We start from the raw sequence: 15,171 nt of genomic DNA, 5'->3' as shown, positions 1-15,171 counted from the left end.
GATATCCTGGGTGCCATTACATGGCCATGCAGGACAACCAGGGGATCGAGCCCAGCCTACACGGATTTACAAAAGGCAGGTCCTACTTGACCAACCTGGTCTCCTGTATCTATAACTATATATGTATTATAGAGATGTATATATAATCCATATATCTGTCTTATAAATGCACATATATACCCATGTAGGTATATGAATGCTATATACATACTGGATTTACTAAGCACAAGCCTTTTGGAGAGTTGTAAAAAAAGGAGCTTGTTTCTTCCCCCCACTGAGAACATGTTTTGGACATTGATACACCTGGAAGTGAGTTCTGTTTGGGTTTCAGCTGACAAGAACTGGCATTACAATTCTTCTGTGGATGAATCTCTGTGAGATTTCAGGAGTTCCAGCTTTGTGGAGTCCCTGAGTTCTGTACAACCCTCAGGGTGTGATGGGGAGGGGAGGAAATGAGCTTCCATTTGGAAAATGAATTGGCCATTGTCCCCAAATAGAGGATTTTCAGCTTTCCTTTCTAAAAACCCCAGAAATCATTAGCCATATCCTTGGGAATGTGATCTAATAGGGTGACCTAGATGCAAGTGATTGCTGGAACTCACAGGGGGAGGCAGCTCTGCTCCAGTTCTGTGGAAGGCTGGGGGAGGAACAGGACGCTGCCTTGAGCCCCTTTCTCAGATACACCCAGTTTAACCAAACCACTAAGTCACCTTTGGGTTCTGCAAAGGCACCTTAGAAGCCTCAGGACAGTGGCCCGGGGCGGTTACAAATCCCAGAGCTTTTATGGAGAACAGAAGCACGCTCTGCTCTCTGCCCCCGCTTTTCACACACACGCCCTTCCCCGTCTGCAGCCGCACCAAACGCTGCGGAGGGGCCAGGGCAGAAGCCGCGCCGGTCCCGCGGGGCCGGGCGGTGCGGGACCCCCTGTCCCGGGCTCGGCCGCCCCCAGCCCTACCCCGGGGCGGTACGGAACCCCCTGTCCCGGGCTCGGCCGCCCCCAGCCCTGCCCCGGGGCGGTGCGGGACCCCCTGTCCCGGGCTCGGCCGCCCCCAGCCCTGCCCCGGGGCGGTGCGGGACCCCCTGTCCCGGGCTCGGCCGCCCCCAGCCCTGCTCCAGCCCCGCTGCCCACCGAGTGTCACTGTCGAGCAGCGCAGCGCAGCGCCCGCCGCCCCGGGCACCATCGCCGGGCCCTGAGCGGAAACTGTGACCTCCTGCTGAAAGCTGATCCCAGACTGAGGCTTTAAAGGGGAAAGAAAAATCTTCTTTCTCTTGCACGTGTCGTTAAACAAACCCGTGTCCCCAAACGCGCCTGCCGCTTAGTGCGAGGAAGCACCGCGGCGAGACCCGCTCTTAGTACTTTGCCCGCATCTTTGACAGCATCAGAAGATAGACAGGTGTCCCACTTGTAAGTAAGATGACACTATTACATTATTTGTATTGGGTCTACATGCACAGAAAGCAGGCTGCCAGTAGATAAGCATTTCTTACTGGGAAATCACTTATTCATCATCCAGATGTTCCTTATTTTAAAAAGTCCAATTAAGAATAGTGGGAATTCAGGATTGAAACCAGCCACGTTTTTTGTGAGTTTGTGCAGGGCTAAGACAATTCCCTGGTAAAGGAGGATGGTTCTGGGACCAGTAATCTCAGAGCTCAGTCACTTTGGCTGTGTTTGCAAGGGCAGAACAGGCATTCCACCCTTCAGCCGAGGGGCTGGTGCAGAATAAACCTCCTCAGCCTCTTCCACAACCACCAGGCTTGTCAGCAACAGAACACAAAAGAGAAAATCAATAGCTGTAGCTACTATTTTAGAGCCTCGCAAAATGTAGAGCACCTGGTGGCTTTTATATAATAGATGATAAGTAATAATTTCATAAAGATGAAACAACATACGGAGGGTTTATGGCAAATAATAAAGATTGTTTTCCTCTCTTGTTTTGCATTGACATGTTATTTTTATGTGCACCCAGAGATTAAAAGACTGATGTTAGCAACCACAGCATTGTGTACGACACCTGTCTTTCAGATATATGGCAAATTTTGTTATAAATTGTTAGTAAGAGAATTCACAAAATTTATCACTATTAGAACCACCAGAAAAATAAGTGTTGATGACAGGATAGTATTAAAATATAAATGGAGAGAGGATCTTTTGATTACAGATAGGTTTATTGGCCAAGATTTAGGTCTGGATGGGACAGCTCAAAACCCCAGGTGTCTAGTTCCACCCACCATAGAAAAAATGCAATTTATTTGACTTGGAAGGACACCATATAGATGGACAGGATCTGGTCACTTGAATTGGTTTTCTTACCTTCTTCTGAAAAATTTTCAGGTGTTTGAGTTGAGGTTCTCTTTTCCTGTCTGTTTAGTTGATTTTTTTTTCCCCTTGCTGCTGCAAGATTGGACATAATTTCAGGCAAATGTACTAATTATCAGGTTATTCTCTAACAGTACTTGTCTGTTTGGTTTTCAGTGACTGCATTTGAATAATTGGGTTGACTTTCTGTTGCTCCCAGTACATAGCCTCAAGTCTATTTTTGTACCTATACCTTCCTTTTTGATTTAAAATCGAGTACAGACATGACCTGAAGATCCAGTTTTGTGAGATGCTCGGAACCATGTTGGTGTGATCACTTTTCTGCAGACCACACAACCGAAAACAGATGGTGACCTGAAAGATAAAACTCTTTTGGTTTGTTTTCTGGTCAAAGACTGAAGAATGAGGTGGAGGTTTGGTAGCTGCTTCATTTTCCTTTGGGTTCAGGAACATACATATTCCCCTACGGCATATTATGTTGTCTTACAAGTCATACTGTAGTGAAAGAGTCTGTGGTCGAGCCTGTGATGTGTATATTAGCCAGGATTGATTTAGGTACAGTGACAGGATTTTCTGTCTTTATTCTGCCATGCTGATTAGCTCCATCAAGTCAGTAGTGCCCCAGCTGTAACAGCAGCTTAGTCAATGGATTGAGGAGAAGCAAAATGGTAAAATCTATAAGCATTTTTCCATCTCCCTGCTAGGGTAGTTTTCTGGCAATGTATTCATGGGTGTTTGATTCAGTCTGATTTCAATGGTTGCAGCAGAGGGTAATCCACGGCTCAGGTTCCCTCGACCAACTATGGAGATTTCTCACAAGTGGATTCTTTTAAAATTCAAAACACCAGGACCAATTTTAAAACTAGCTGCTATTTCAGTATAGACAAGACCATGGGGACCATGTGTTTTGTTATTGCTTTATTCTGAGGAGGTATCTGCTTTTGTGGTTGCGAGAAAGATTGTGAATCCTAAAGCACAATGTAATAGCTCCCCTTTTCTTTTGAGCAGGTTAGACTGGGAAAGAAATATTTCAGCTAACTTTCAAGTAAAATACTTCCATGCACAATGATCCTGAAAGGTGAATCAAATGTTGATACAGTTGAAGCATGATGAGTTTTAAACATTAGAAGAAAATGGAATGAGAGTTTGGATGTTACCTTGTATCCACAATGTGTTTAATTTGTTCTTAATCAAAACAAAACTCCTTGGACAGAAAATGAATTATGAAATAAAGCTTATTTCCCTGCAAGTGACTAAACCATGCAGCCAGCTTGTGGGGGCACTCAGAGACAGTTGGCAAAATGAGATGCTTCAGGAGAGATGCAGAATTCAATGTACAGTTTCCATGAGGGAAAGGAGAATGGCAGCAGCTCAGGGAGTGAATGTACAGGCCATATAAGGCAAATAAATGAACTGCTGTAGAGATGCCATTAGCAAAGCAAACACTGACTTGGGGACCTTGGCATATACCATGGAAGAGATAAATTGCATGAATAAATTCATGCTTGTTTGCTTCTCCCTAGGCTTCCAATGCCAATTTTAACTGAGAAACAGTTTCCATGTGTGAAACAGAAGTTTTTCCACAGTCATTTTAATGCCAGGCAATTTCTACCCATGTCTGATCCCAACACATGCCTAATTTAGACATATTTATCACAGTTTCACTATAACCCAGGCCTTTGGCTAAGAAAAGAATGACAGACCTCAGTCTTTAAGCAATGAAACAACTATTTAATAACAGTACTCAATTCTTCTCTTTCCTTACACCGAGAGCAGATTTCCATTGACATAATATTAGCTTAGTAACCCTGTCATTTCAGGCATTGGTAAAATGAATAGCAGGGGGTAGAAACCACACTGAGCCAAGTGAAGGCAGGTGAGCAGTAAACAAGGAGTGTCTATGCTCTCCAAAATGTGCACAGCTCCTTCCAGAAGTGGAGACCTGAGAGCTTCTGCATGCTTGGGGGTGGAGGCACAGCACCGGGCGGAAAGGTGATTTGAAGGGAGGATGCTGGATTGGTATGCTGTGGAGCAGGCTCCAGCTCTCAGCTTTGGGAAAGTCATACCAGCTCCCTTTCTGTCAGACACCCCGTGGGCACATCCATTTTCATGTTTTGGTGTGGATCAAGGGCGTGCTTTTGAAGTGAATCTCCAGATCATCCTCACTTACCACGTTTTATTTTGCCCAGCAGAGGTGAGTACACAGAGTGGATTCAGATAGCAATATAGCAGAAGACAGGTGCCAGGAGTGCATCAGATGTGTTCTAAGTTCTCATGGGGCCCTCAGTTCACAGACCCAACCTAGAGTGAAACTGAAGAAAAAACTATGGAAAAGTGTGAACATAATTTAGGCCCTCAACACGATGAGATCCAACACCAGATTGATCCACATTACTTGCTAATATAGATGTATAGTAGGTGGATGGAGCCTAGGGGTAGTCAGCTGTGGGTACGGCTGCTTTGGGGTTATGCCTTCATTGTCTTCCTTGTGGAGTATGTTATTGCATATATTCCAGCATTCAGCCTACATTTAACCCACTTCTTTGATTTTTTTGAAGCACGTTCCTTAAATACACTTGAAATGTTAGGGTGGAAAACTTGATCATGCTAGATACTTTCCAATCCATTTCTTATCCCTTGAGAATATATGCATTTTCAGTAATATTCTGATTTTAAGACTTTGCATTACAGGGAAAAAAAATGGAAGTCAAATTTTAAAAATACAATAAAGTGGCTTTGTAATTCAATTCTGAAAATAGCTGCTGTTACTATTAAATGGTGTAAATGCAGACTGAGTGCAATAAACCTCACTTCCATTTAGCATTAATAATATTAATGAATGGTGTTTAAATTACACACCAGAACTGTAAAAGAAACATTACAAAAGAGATTTTGCATGTCTGGTGCTGACATAATTTAAACCCGTCATAAAATTGTCTTGTATCTGAGAAATAGATTCACGTTTCTGGGTGTAGAGGAAAAAACAGAATGGGAAATGTCTTTTTCTCCCAGACGCTTGCTGTGCAGAAGGCAACCCTTCCTCAAAACTTTCCCACTTAAGACTCTCTGGGAAAGGGCTGAAGCTCCTGTCTCTCCGCTTGACCTAACCCATCCGGGAGGAGCTGCTTGGTACTGTGATCACATTTACTCTCGCTGTAGACCAACTCGGGAACTGTTGCGATCAAAATGCTGGATCAGCAGCTCGCATGCAGAGACAGACACAGTTCTTATCACACGCACACCATCAGGAGATTAGCCCATATTTTTCCATGTAAGGACTGCAGCCTTCCCCCTTTCCTTCCAATACTCCTTCTTCTCTGCCTTTCCCTCCCTCCCTCCTCTCCTGCTCTTTCCTCCTCTCTGTCCCCGGCTTCACCGCCCCTTGCGCCCCGCACTGAGCCGCCGAGCCCGGCGCCGCCGCAGCTCTCGCCGCCACCCCCGCACCAGCCCGGCCCCGGGACCACCGCTCCGGCCCCGGGACCGAGCCTCCCCCGTGGCAGTCCGGAGCGGGCTCGGGAAGCCGGGACCCACCCCTGCAGCGACCCCGCGGGGCCGGGACCACCGCCCCGCCCCGTGAGGGCTCGGGGACGCGCCCCCGCTCTCCCGTTCGCCGCTCCCCGCCGCCGCCCGGCCCCTCGCCCCCGGCCCTGTCCGCGGCCCCGCAACTGCGCCGAGCGCGGCGGGTCCCGCCCGGGGAGGCGGTGGCGGGGAAGGGGGAGGAGAGGTGGCGGAGTGCGCTGCCTCCCGAGGAATCAAACGGGGGGAAGAGAGGAACGCGCGGAGGAAAGGACGGGCCGGGCTGGGGAGGGTCCCGCTCCCGGTCCCGCCCGCCTCGGAGCACCCGCGTCGCCTCCGCGCCGGGACCGCGGTAGAGTCGCTCGGGGCGGCCACCGCCCGCCGGCCCCGCGCCCATGTGCTCCCGGCAGCCGCGGCGGGAGCCTCCACGCCCGGCGTGTCCGTAAGTAGCCCTCCGCTCCCCCGCACCGCGCCTGCCCCCATCCTGGCACTCCCGGACCCTTCGCCGCTCCTGCTCCTTCCAGACACTCCATGCGCGGCCGAGTCCCCTGCCCCTTACGGACCCCCTTCACCCCCTTCCTTTCTCTAACCCCTGCCCTCTCTCGTTCCCGTACGTTCATGAATCCGGCTCCTCCAGCCTTCAGAACGTCCTTTCCCTCCCCGACCCCTCCCTACCCTGCACTGCCACATCCCCTGCATCCGCGGACCCTCTTTCCCTCCTACGTTCCCTTTCCCAGCTCTGACACTCAGCCTGGCCGCATCCTTGCCCGTTGCTCCGGACCCTCTAGACTCCCTTCCCTGCTCGGATTCCCAGCCCTCTCATCCTCTTGTCTTCCCGAATCCTTCCTCTCCCGGGCCCCCGTCTTTCCCGTACCTCCCTGCCACCCCGGACCGCTCTCCCTTCCCGGCCCCGCAGTTTTCCGGCTCTCCGTCCTCTTGGGTACTGGGATTCCCCACACTCTCGGCACCTCTGCCTTTCCAGCCCGTCCCCGGCCGCATCTCCTTTCCCTCCCATTCTGCTCCTCTTGGACCCTCTGTCCCCACAACCCATTCTCCTCCCGCGTCTCCTGCCCCTCTCGTATCCCCTGCTCCTCCCAGGTCCCCTGCACCCCTGCCCGGCACTCCCCCACCCTGCCGGCTCCGCGGGCGCTGCGCCCGCTCGCCCGCAGTTTTTCCCTGGCATCACCCCGGCGAGTTTTGGTTCCCGGCCGCCGCCTTCCCTCGGGGGCAGCCGTATCTCTCCGCCGCCCCCTCCTACCCCTGGTGGGCGGGGAGCGGGGTTTCGGGACCGGAGGGGTGAGCCCGCCTCCCGGGAGAGCGCCCAGGCTGTGAGCTGGCAGGCTCCAGGGAGCCTAAGCTGCTGCCCCGCTGGAACCGCAGGATTCGCCGGGTCATACCTTGGGACTCTCCATGTTGTCCCCTATTTCCAAACGTACCTCCTCCTGCGATTCAGGGAATGATCTCCCCTAAGTGCTGTGACCCACTTTGGCTTAGACTTTTGGTGCCACGCCAAGACACAGACACATCTTTCTCTAGATGATGCTTCTGAAGAAATGGTGTCCTGTTGTCCTGTCCCGTCCGTCCCCCTCCCCCCCCCCCCCCCCCCCCCGCCTCCATGCCTCTCCGGCAAGTTTTTATCCCGGGGTTTGGCAGTTTGCAGGTTGAAAGACATTTCTGTGGATAGGCTTTGGGTAGATAGGTGAACTCTTCTTTAGTAGCAGTATAGACCTTTTTAATATTACAGAAGAGACTTCCTTTTCTTAGTGTTTTAAAAGTAAACAAAACTTTTGTGTAATGCACATGGCTAATTTCATGTACAGACTTTCTCTAAGTTCCCTCCCTATGCTGAAGTAGTATTCATTTTATTGCCTTTTCATGAATTGGATTCACTGATTGGCGTCTAATCATGCTTAGAAGAAAAAGCCCCTGTAAATAGCTATCAGAATTAATTTGGCAGCAACTGTGAGAAATGATCATAAATTTACAAATGCAGTTAGAATAATGATCCAACATGAATTCAATGAGAAATGTCTGTATCCTTCTCAGACAACCCCCAGCCTCTGGGAACAGCATGTAGGTTTCTGTGACAGTCAAATGCACTTGGGCACACTGATACTGAGCTGAGAGGCTGGGAGTTGTCTGAGAAGGATACAAAGGGGTTATGGCTCTTATGGCTCCTGGGTTTGAGCTGGGAAGAGGCAAAGAAGAGCTGGGCTGAATGCAAGCAGGAATATTAAGAGAGACTTCTGTGTTTTAACTGTGTGCTCCTTGAGGTTGCGTAGGGTGAATCCAAAAGATGTGTCAATATCTCCACGTACCAGAAGACCACCTGGAGTTCGGGTTCCTGGCACTTTGGGACATCAAGTGATAAAAGGCTCCTTTTGCACAGGGATGCTAAACTTGGAGTGCTGGGAAAAATGTCATCTCATATCACTTCTTTAGGGGATATGTTAATAAGTTTTACCTGTGTCACAAGAGTCTGAACTTGAAAGGCCTTAGCTGCTGTGGGTGGTTTTGCACTGAAGCTGCAGGACTATCTATATAAAGTGAAGTACATTCTCCAGGCATTGTAGGAGGAAGGTCTAGCTAACTAAGAATAAGCAGGACCTTATCTGTTTTTTCTCTCAGTACTGGAAAGATCGGGACTTACAGTGGGGAAAAGTGAGGCAAGTACACAGGAGACCCCTGAAGGTGGCTGCAGAGCATTCCTGGATGTGCACAGCAGCCTGTTCCAGCTGGGCTGCCAGCCACCACCGTCACACTGACCACAGAAGCTGGTGTCACTGAGAGCGATTGTAGGGTCTCCTTGCAGGGGTGGGACAGAAAAGTGACATGTCTTATTCAGAAGTCTTCTAGGAAGGAAAAGCATTCTGGCAGACAAATATTCTTTTCTAATGTCAGCATTATTGAACTTGTATTTTTCTCCTTTTTTGTGTTTTGTTATTTAATTAGGGACCTTTGACTTCATGATGGGAGGAAATATCTCCGCGGCTCTTAGGATCCAAGCTTCTCCCAGTGTGAGGATTTGTCAAGGCTGAGAGATTCCGGATTATCCATAAAGCTCCTCTGAAATACAGTTACTTTTGTGTCTTCCCGTCTTGAGGATACAAAGATGGCCTCCAGCCTCACCTGTGCTGGCATCGTCTGGGCCTTCCTCTCCTTCCTCTGTGCTGCTGCCTCCTGTGTTGGCTTCTTCATGCCCTACTGGCTCTTGGGGTCTCAGCTGGAGAAATCTGTTTCCTTCGGCACTTTCCGGAGGTGTTCCTACCCGGTGCGGGATGAGAGCCGCCAGATGACCGTGATGGTGGAGCAGTGTGGCCGCTATGCCTCCTTTCAGGCCATCCCGAGCGCCGAGTGGAGGATCTGCACGGTGGTGACGGGCCTGGGCTGCGGGCTGCTTCTCCTGGTGGCCCTGACAGCGCTCATGGGCTGCTGTGTGTCCGAGCTCATCTCCAGGACTGTGGGCAGGGTGGCAGGAGGCATCCAGTTCCTGGGGGGTAAGTGCTCTTGCGGTGAGGGGATGGGGATGTCCAGGCTGTTTGTTTGCTCATGTGGAGACTCTTCTGGTGCTTTGAGAAGAGGAGGGGGTGATTCAAACTTTCTCCTAGGAGGGAGACCATTTGGCTCCCTCAACGACTGAGCTGCTTGTGTGGCTGCCTGATTGTGGCCCAGAGACACAGTGGCCTGTGTTCTCTTGTGCTCAAGTCCCTGTCTGGTCATTATGTGACCTTTGAGAGCTGTGTGGCAAGTCGACTTCTGTGGGCCAGCATCTTCTAAGCAGTTTTGTGGGTTGTAGTCTCCAGCACAGCATAGCTGAGTTGGAGGTACCTGGAGAAGCATGTGGGCTACAGATCCACATGAAGCATTGTGGTTTGGCAGAGGAGAGGCTGTGTTGTGTGGGAACAACCTTTCTTTCTCCTTTTTACCCCTATTACTGGCAGAGCTTCCTCCAACTCTGCTCTCTGCAGCTGCACGTATCTGGCAACAAGCTTTGGCCCAGGTTTGAAGTGTGGATTGTTTATCCATGGTGGAGGTGACCCACCATCTCCTGGGAGGAGCCCTGCTGGGCTGGCTGACCCATGCTGCCTGCTGATGGTGCCACAGGTTTGTTGGCTCCATGGGCTAGACAGCGTGTGGGAGAATTACCTCCGCTCCTTTTTCCAACTTGTAATTGTGTGGCGTCTTTGTAACTGTAAGAGTATTTGAAGGGTATGAGACAATAAATAGGATCCACAAGCATGCTTTTCACAGGGCACTTTTCCCAGTAAATCATCACCCTCTTGTCATCTGTGACATGCAGATCAGTGGCACTCACTTTTGCCTGATGCAAGTGCTCCACCACACACACGCACTTGCCCCCATAAGGTAAGGTGTTTCTCTGAGCTTTGGGTGCTGAGGCAGTGCAGGTGCCAGCCTTTTTGGGTACCCTGCCGTATCTGGTCCCAGCCAGGCTCCCTGGCTCATGCCCCAAAGGAGTGGACTCTAGTGAAACTCCTGTTTCTCTCCCCTCCAAACAGGCTCTTGCCCTGCAAGGGCAGTCTGGTTACATACCGTGACTGCAGCTTATAAGGAAGCACAAGACAAAAACTCCACTAACTGTCCAGCTTGGTGAGGACAGCTGAGGCTGGGAAAGGGCCCTGTGCCAAGCTTTCAGCCAGACGATACCAGTGTAACTCCCTCCTGGCCACAGGAAGTCTTGTCTCCAAATTTTTTAGTAGTTTCTGCACTTTAGAGCAAGCTGACCCTATCACTTCACCCTTCCCTCAGCTTTGTGACCCACAGGCATTCCTGTGTTTAATCTGTCTGACAATTTGAAAGTGCAGCAGCTGCTGGAGAGTTAACTCTGCTGGGAGCTGTGGTTTTTTGAAACCTGCTCTATTATATAGTTCCAGCCAGGCAGTTGGGGGTGGAGGAGGTTCTCAGTTCGGTGACAATCTGCAAGCCCGCTTTGTCTGACTATTTTCACTTAGAGCCGTCACAGGATTTAACCACCCCCTCTTTCCAACTGCTGTCTCGGCTCATCTGGTTTTAATTTGCATTTGGCCCCTTTCTCGTGACGCGCTCCCCCGTGTGCCTGTGGAGCAGGGCTGGCAGGCGAGCTTACAGCTGTTTGCCTACAGCCACCCCAGCAAACACGGCAGCTCCAGCGGTGGGCATGTGGCCAGGGGATGCAGGAGGAACCCTGCTCCCCATGACACTGGTGTGGGCTGAAGTCATGCATCCTTCTCTGAGGCAGGATGGTGGCTCTTGGAGAAGGAGGTGAGAGTTCCTTCAGAGCACACCATGGCAACCTCTTAAGCTGGTCCAAGCTGACCAGGCAGCATCCCATCCTGCCTGGAAGGGCATGAGCAGCTAGTGCTCGTTCTCAGTAGGTGGCAGTTCAAAGAAACATGAACCTGTGATATGAAATGAAAATTGCCAACAACTTTGCTTACAGTTCAGAAATTAGTTACACAGCATGTCTAATTTTCCCCTCTACTGGCTTTTATGGTTGTCTCGCATTTCATTCAGCACTGCTGGAAGTGTGTAAGAAAAGACCAAAGTGAGGACTGTCATTTCTTAACCTGCTTAAAACCTACCTGTGGGGGCATGAGGGAGAGGCCAGGTGGTGAAAGCCAGTAATTTGGATAAACTGAAGGGCAAAGAGGAGTTTCTTAATCCCTCATCAGATGCTTAGCTGCTATAAATCAGTGTAGGTTAATTGTTTAAATAGTATGACTACATTTACTCAGATGTCTAACTTAGGCCCTATAATTATTATCTTGTTTTATGTCAAGATAGCCATGAGCTGTTCACCTTATTTACAAACAGAGAATGGCAGCTCTTTGTTCCCTGTAATGCAGTTGTAGGTGTAGTTGTATACCATGATGTGGGCTTTGAATAGGGCTTGGTGGTGGCAGTGCAGTTGTTGTCATTTTAGTTGGTCTCCAGTTAGAGATTTAATCAAATAAAACCCTTATAACTGTTGGGTTTTTTGTTTGTTTGTTTGGTTTTTTTTAATTGTGAAGTAGAAGTCCCACTTAGCTTTATATAAGGAAAGGCCTAGGAAAATAAGCAGCCACTGAGTGATGCTATTAATTCATCCTCTGTGTTAGGACAGGGAAGTGGCCAAATAGTTTCAGTTTCTTTTTGTTTGAGGTATCTACACCCATACCCTGCTGGGACTCTTCCTCCAGTGGCTGAGGATTAGTGTTGGAATAAACCATATTTCTCTTGAACTTAGAAACCAGCATAAAGACAGGTTCAATGTAGCTAGTTTATGGCTTTACTTGTGCTCCTTTTGTTTAGGATCCTAGTAAGTTTCTCAACATGATTTAAAAACACAGACTTGAGGAGGAGGTAAACCAACAAATAATGGATTATTATGGAGGCCCAAGAGCAGAGGAGATGTACAAGTCACTGAAGCTGTGGTGAGCCAAAGCTAAAACTTAGTCCAACACTAGAAGCATTTTTACTGCTATGAAGACGTGGCAGAGAAGTTTGCTTACCAGAGGTGGTAGGAAAACAGCCTGATCCTTTTCTTCTAGCACTGTGAAGGAGGAATAACTCCAAGTAGGTCAGTGGAATAACACCTGTAAAAAAGTAGTGCGGCTTGTGCTAGCTAAATGGTGCCAAAGTTTTATAGCTGGGATTTCCCCAAATTGCATGTGGCAGCTCAAGGGAGTGAATTATTCATGACTGCTTTTACCATAAATCTGCTCTTCTGATAAAAGTTGAATGGCAGAACCTGCAAGAAATTGCAGATCTAGGCAGAGTCAGAAGGGCTCTTTGGATATTTCTTGTTCCTATGTACTTAGTTTGTATTTGCTATTTCAGATGATCCTGGCTACAGGGTATACATGTATTTTAAGGTGACTCTGGGATGAAACGTGTCGAGTTTCTGTTCCTGCTAGAAAGATTGCATCGTAGACTTCTCCTCCCATTTGTAGTTGTGAAAGCTGCCTCCTTTCCCATACATAATCACGTGGCAGCTCTGTAGCCATTACAGCAATTGCTTGCATGAAAAATGATGCATTTAGCTTTTTCTAAGGCAGTTTGGTGGTAGGTGACAAGAAGTGTCCAACTCCCCAAGGCCAGCCTTTGCTGCAGTGGATGTCAGTCCACAGCTGGAAAACTGCTGCTGTGGTCTCTCAGACCATGCTTCCTGGACGTCTCTCTTGGACTGCTTCAAAGAAATGACAACTGAGGTGGAAGTTATGCTGTCTGTAACCTCTTGAGGGCACAGTCATGTAGATGGATACAGTCTTCACTGATAACATTAAGTGCAGTGTTTCCAGCTGGTTTTCTTTGTGTGTTTGGAAGGCTGAGGCATATATAATGTAGCTAGAACAGATTGTGAGTATGTAGCTTTGACCATAACTATTGAGGATATGACAGCAGGGAGTGAAGTTTAACAAATCTATCACAAATTGGAGTCTGTAATTATTGATCTTCTTTTCATTGTGCCGTGGCAAGTCAATTCCACTTAAATGGAGAAACTAGAAATTTAAAGGTAGGTCGCTCAGATATGACATGCTAATTTGGTGAATAGTTGTGGAAGAATGGCTGGATGAACAGGGCCATGGGTCCCTGGAAATGTTGTACAAGCAAACCCCATGTTAGCTTAGCATAAGTGGGCCTCACTTGACATAACTAGGCTGCATGCCATGATAAGGAGTTTGCAAAGTATGCTGCATCATTCTGACAAGGTTGAAAGGGCAAGGACAGCAGCAAAAATAAGGAAGAAAAGAGGTTTTGCAATATAAAAATAGAGAAGTAAAAGCGACGAGAATGAGGAATAACCCTGTGTTAGAAACCACAAAGTAGGAGGAGTATGTAAAAATAACCTTTTGCTTTAAACCAATGAACTAATGACGAGTATGAATAATTATTGACGAGTATGAATAATTATTGAAAACATATAAAAGTACCGCTGTACTCGAAATAAACTGAAGCTTGCTTTACCAATCATATTGATTGATTGCATGTCTTCCCTCACCGCCGTCAAATAGTTTCACTCTCTAAATGCAGAGCAATGATTTTAAGAACTTAGCAATATTTTTAAGAATGTAATGAACTTAAAGGTTAGCCAGTTTTATGAGAGGCAGTGGATCAAAAGGCACAAGTACTGCAAGGATGGTCAATTTAAAGAGCATTACGCTGGCAAGATGAAGCTTTTCATTAAAGTGGTCAGCACGTGGGAATGAAATCTTCACTAGCTCAGAACTCCCTTTTGCTGGGTAGAACAGCTAAACCAAGCTTAGGGTATGGATCTTTGGGAACAAAGCATGGAACAATCTGCTGGCTGAGACACCTTTCTGAACCTGACACTATGACCCTGATTCTGAGTGCCTTGTGAGAAGTGAAGCCTTTCCATGATTGTAGGGTAGCTATGTGGCTGTCAGCACCTGGCATGTTTACTGTCATCTTTAGTATTCATTGATTGCACTCTAACGAAGCACAAGTTTTACTACTCCCTTCATTAAATGAACAAAGTTTTTAGCAGCACCTACTCTTCCTCTCCTTATTTCTCTGTCTTGTTTCCCTTGTGTCCCATGGAAGTGCTGAAACTCCTGAAACCATGGTCCTTGAAATTGTTGGTTAGAAAATCTGGAGAGCTCTTGGAGCAGGGGGTGGTGAAGGGTGCATTTTTCATTTGAGACAAAGGGGACACAGTTCCTAACAACTTCTGTTTTTGTCTCAGAAAATAAAACGTAGACTTATGAAAAATGCCCTCAGGAGTACATGAAATTGCTGGAGAATCCTTCCCCAAGTGTTGTGTGCCAGCAGAGGCCATCATAGTTTCCATCCCCCATAAGGTGCTCAGGCCAAGTGTTTGCTGGGTGCAGATGGCAGAGAAATATGGACTGATCCCTCAAGATGAGGAGAAAGTAGAGTGTGGCGTGATGCTTTGGTTCTGTGTTGTCTGTGATGAAATCTTAGAGAAAGCCTTTGTGATTTTGGGCTAAAGATTCTAAGGAGACAGGTCCAAACACAATCTGCAATTTAATGGCATATTAATGGCCGAACCTGACTTTGTGGGGGAGATGATACTGAAATGTAAGGGATGAGGAGGAAAGAACACTAGGTCGTGGCTTTGTGGGGTCATGTAGAGAAGCTCTCCCTAAAAGGATTTGCCTGGGGAAACAGTTAAAACAGTAAGAAGAGGCTTTTGGTAGAGATGGAGTCACTGAAACAAAGTTGTATTTCAAGAAGAGTGGCGGACAGTTAAAGACAGCTCTGGAGTTCAAGTGGAACAAAACAGTCTTGGTTCTGAGGCTGGCTAAGAAAGGGGCTCTGGGGAGAGTATTTCCAGTTGACTACAGGAACCAGAAACTTCTGGGAAAGGTTTTTGT

The 15,171-nt window shown here is 48.0% G+C and overlaps 1 protein-coding gene across 1 annotated transcript in view; it reads left to right on the top strand.

Annotated features, from left to right (window-relative positions):
* The first annotated feature begins 5,963 nt into the window (after positions 1-5,963).
* Positions 5,964-15,171, top strand: part of LHFPL6 (LHFPL tetraspan subfamily member 6) — a 137,182-nt gene continuing 127,974 nt past the window's right edge. The window contains exons 1-2 of the mRNA XM_066571152.1: positions 5,964-6,278; positions 8,789-9,333. Of these exons, the coding sequence (XP_066427249.1) occupies positions 8,949-9,333 (385 nt within the window). The 5' untranslated portion in view covers positions 5,964-6,278; positions 8,789-8,948. The remainder of the gene's footprint in view (positions 6,279-8,788; positions 9,334-15,171) is intronic.

This window comes from Molothrus aeneus, chromosome 2, assembly GCF_037042795.1.
Source record: "Molothrus aeneus isolate 106 chromosome 2, BPBGC_Maene_1.0, whole genome shotgun sequence".
NCBI classification, from domain to species: Eukaryota; Metazoa; Chordata; class Aves; order Passeriformes; family Icteridae; genus Molothrus; species Molothrus aeneus.
The sequence above is the reverse complement of the archived record's forward strand: the minus strand, read 5'-3'. Positions and strand labels throughout refer to the sequence as shown.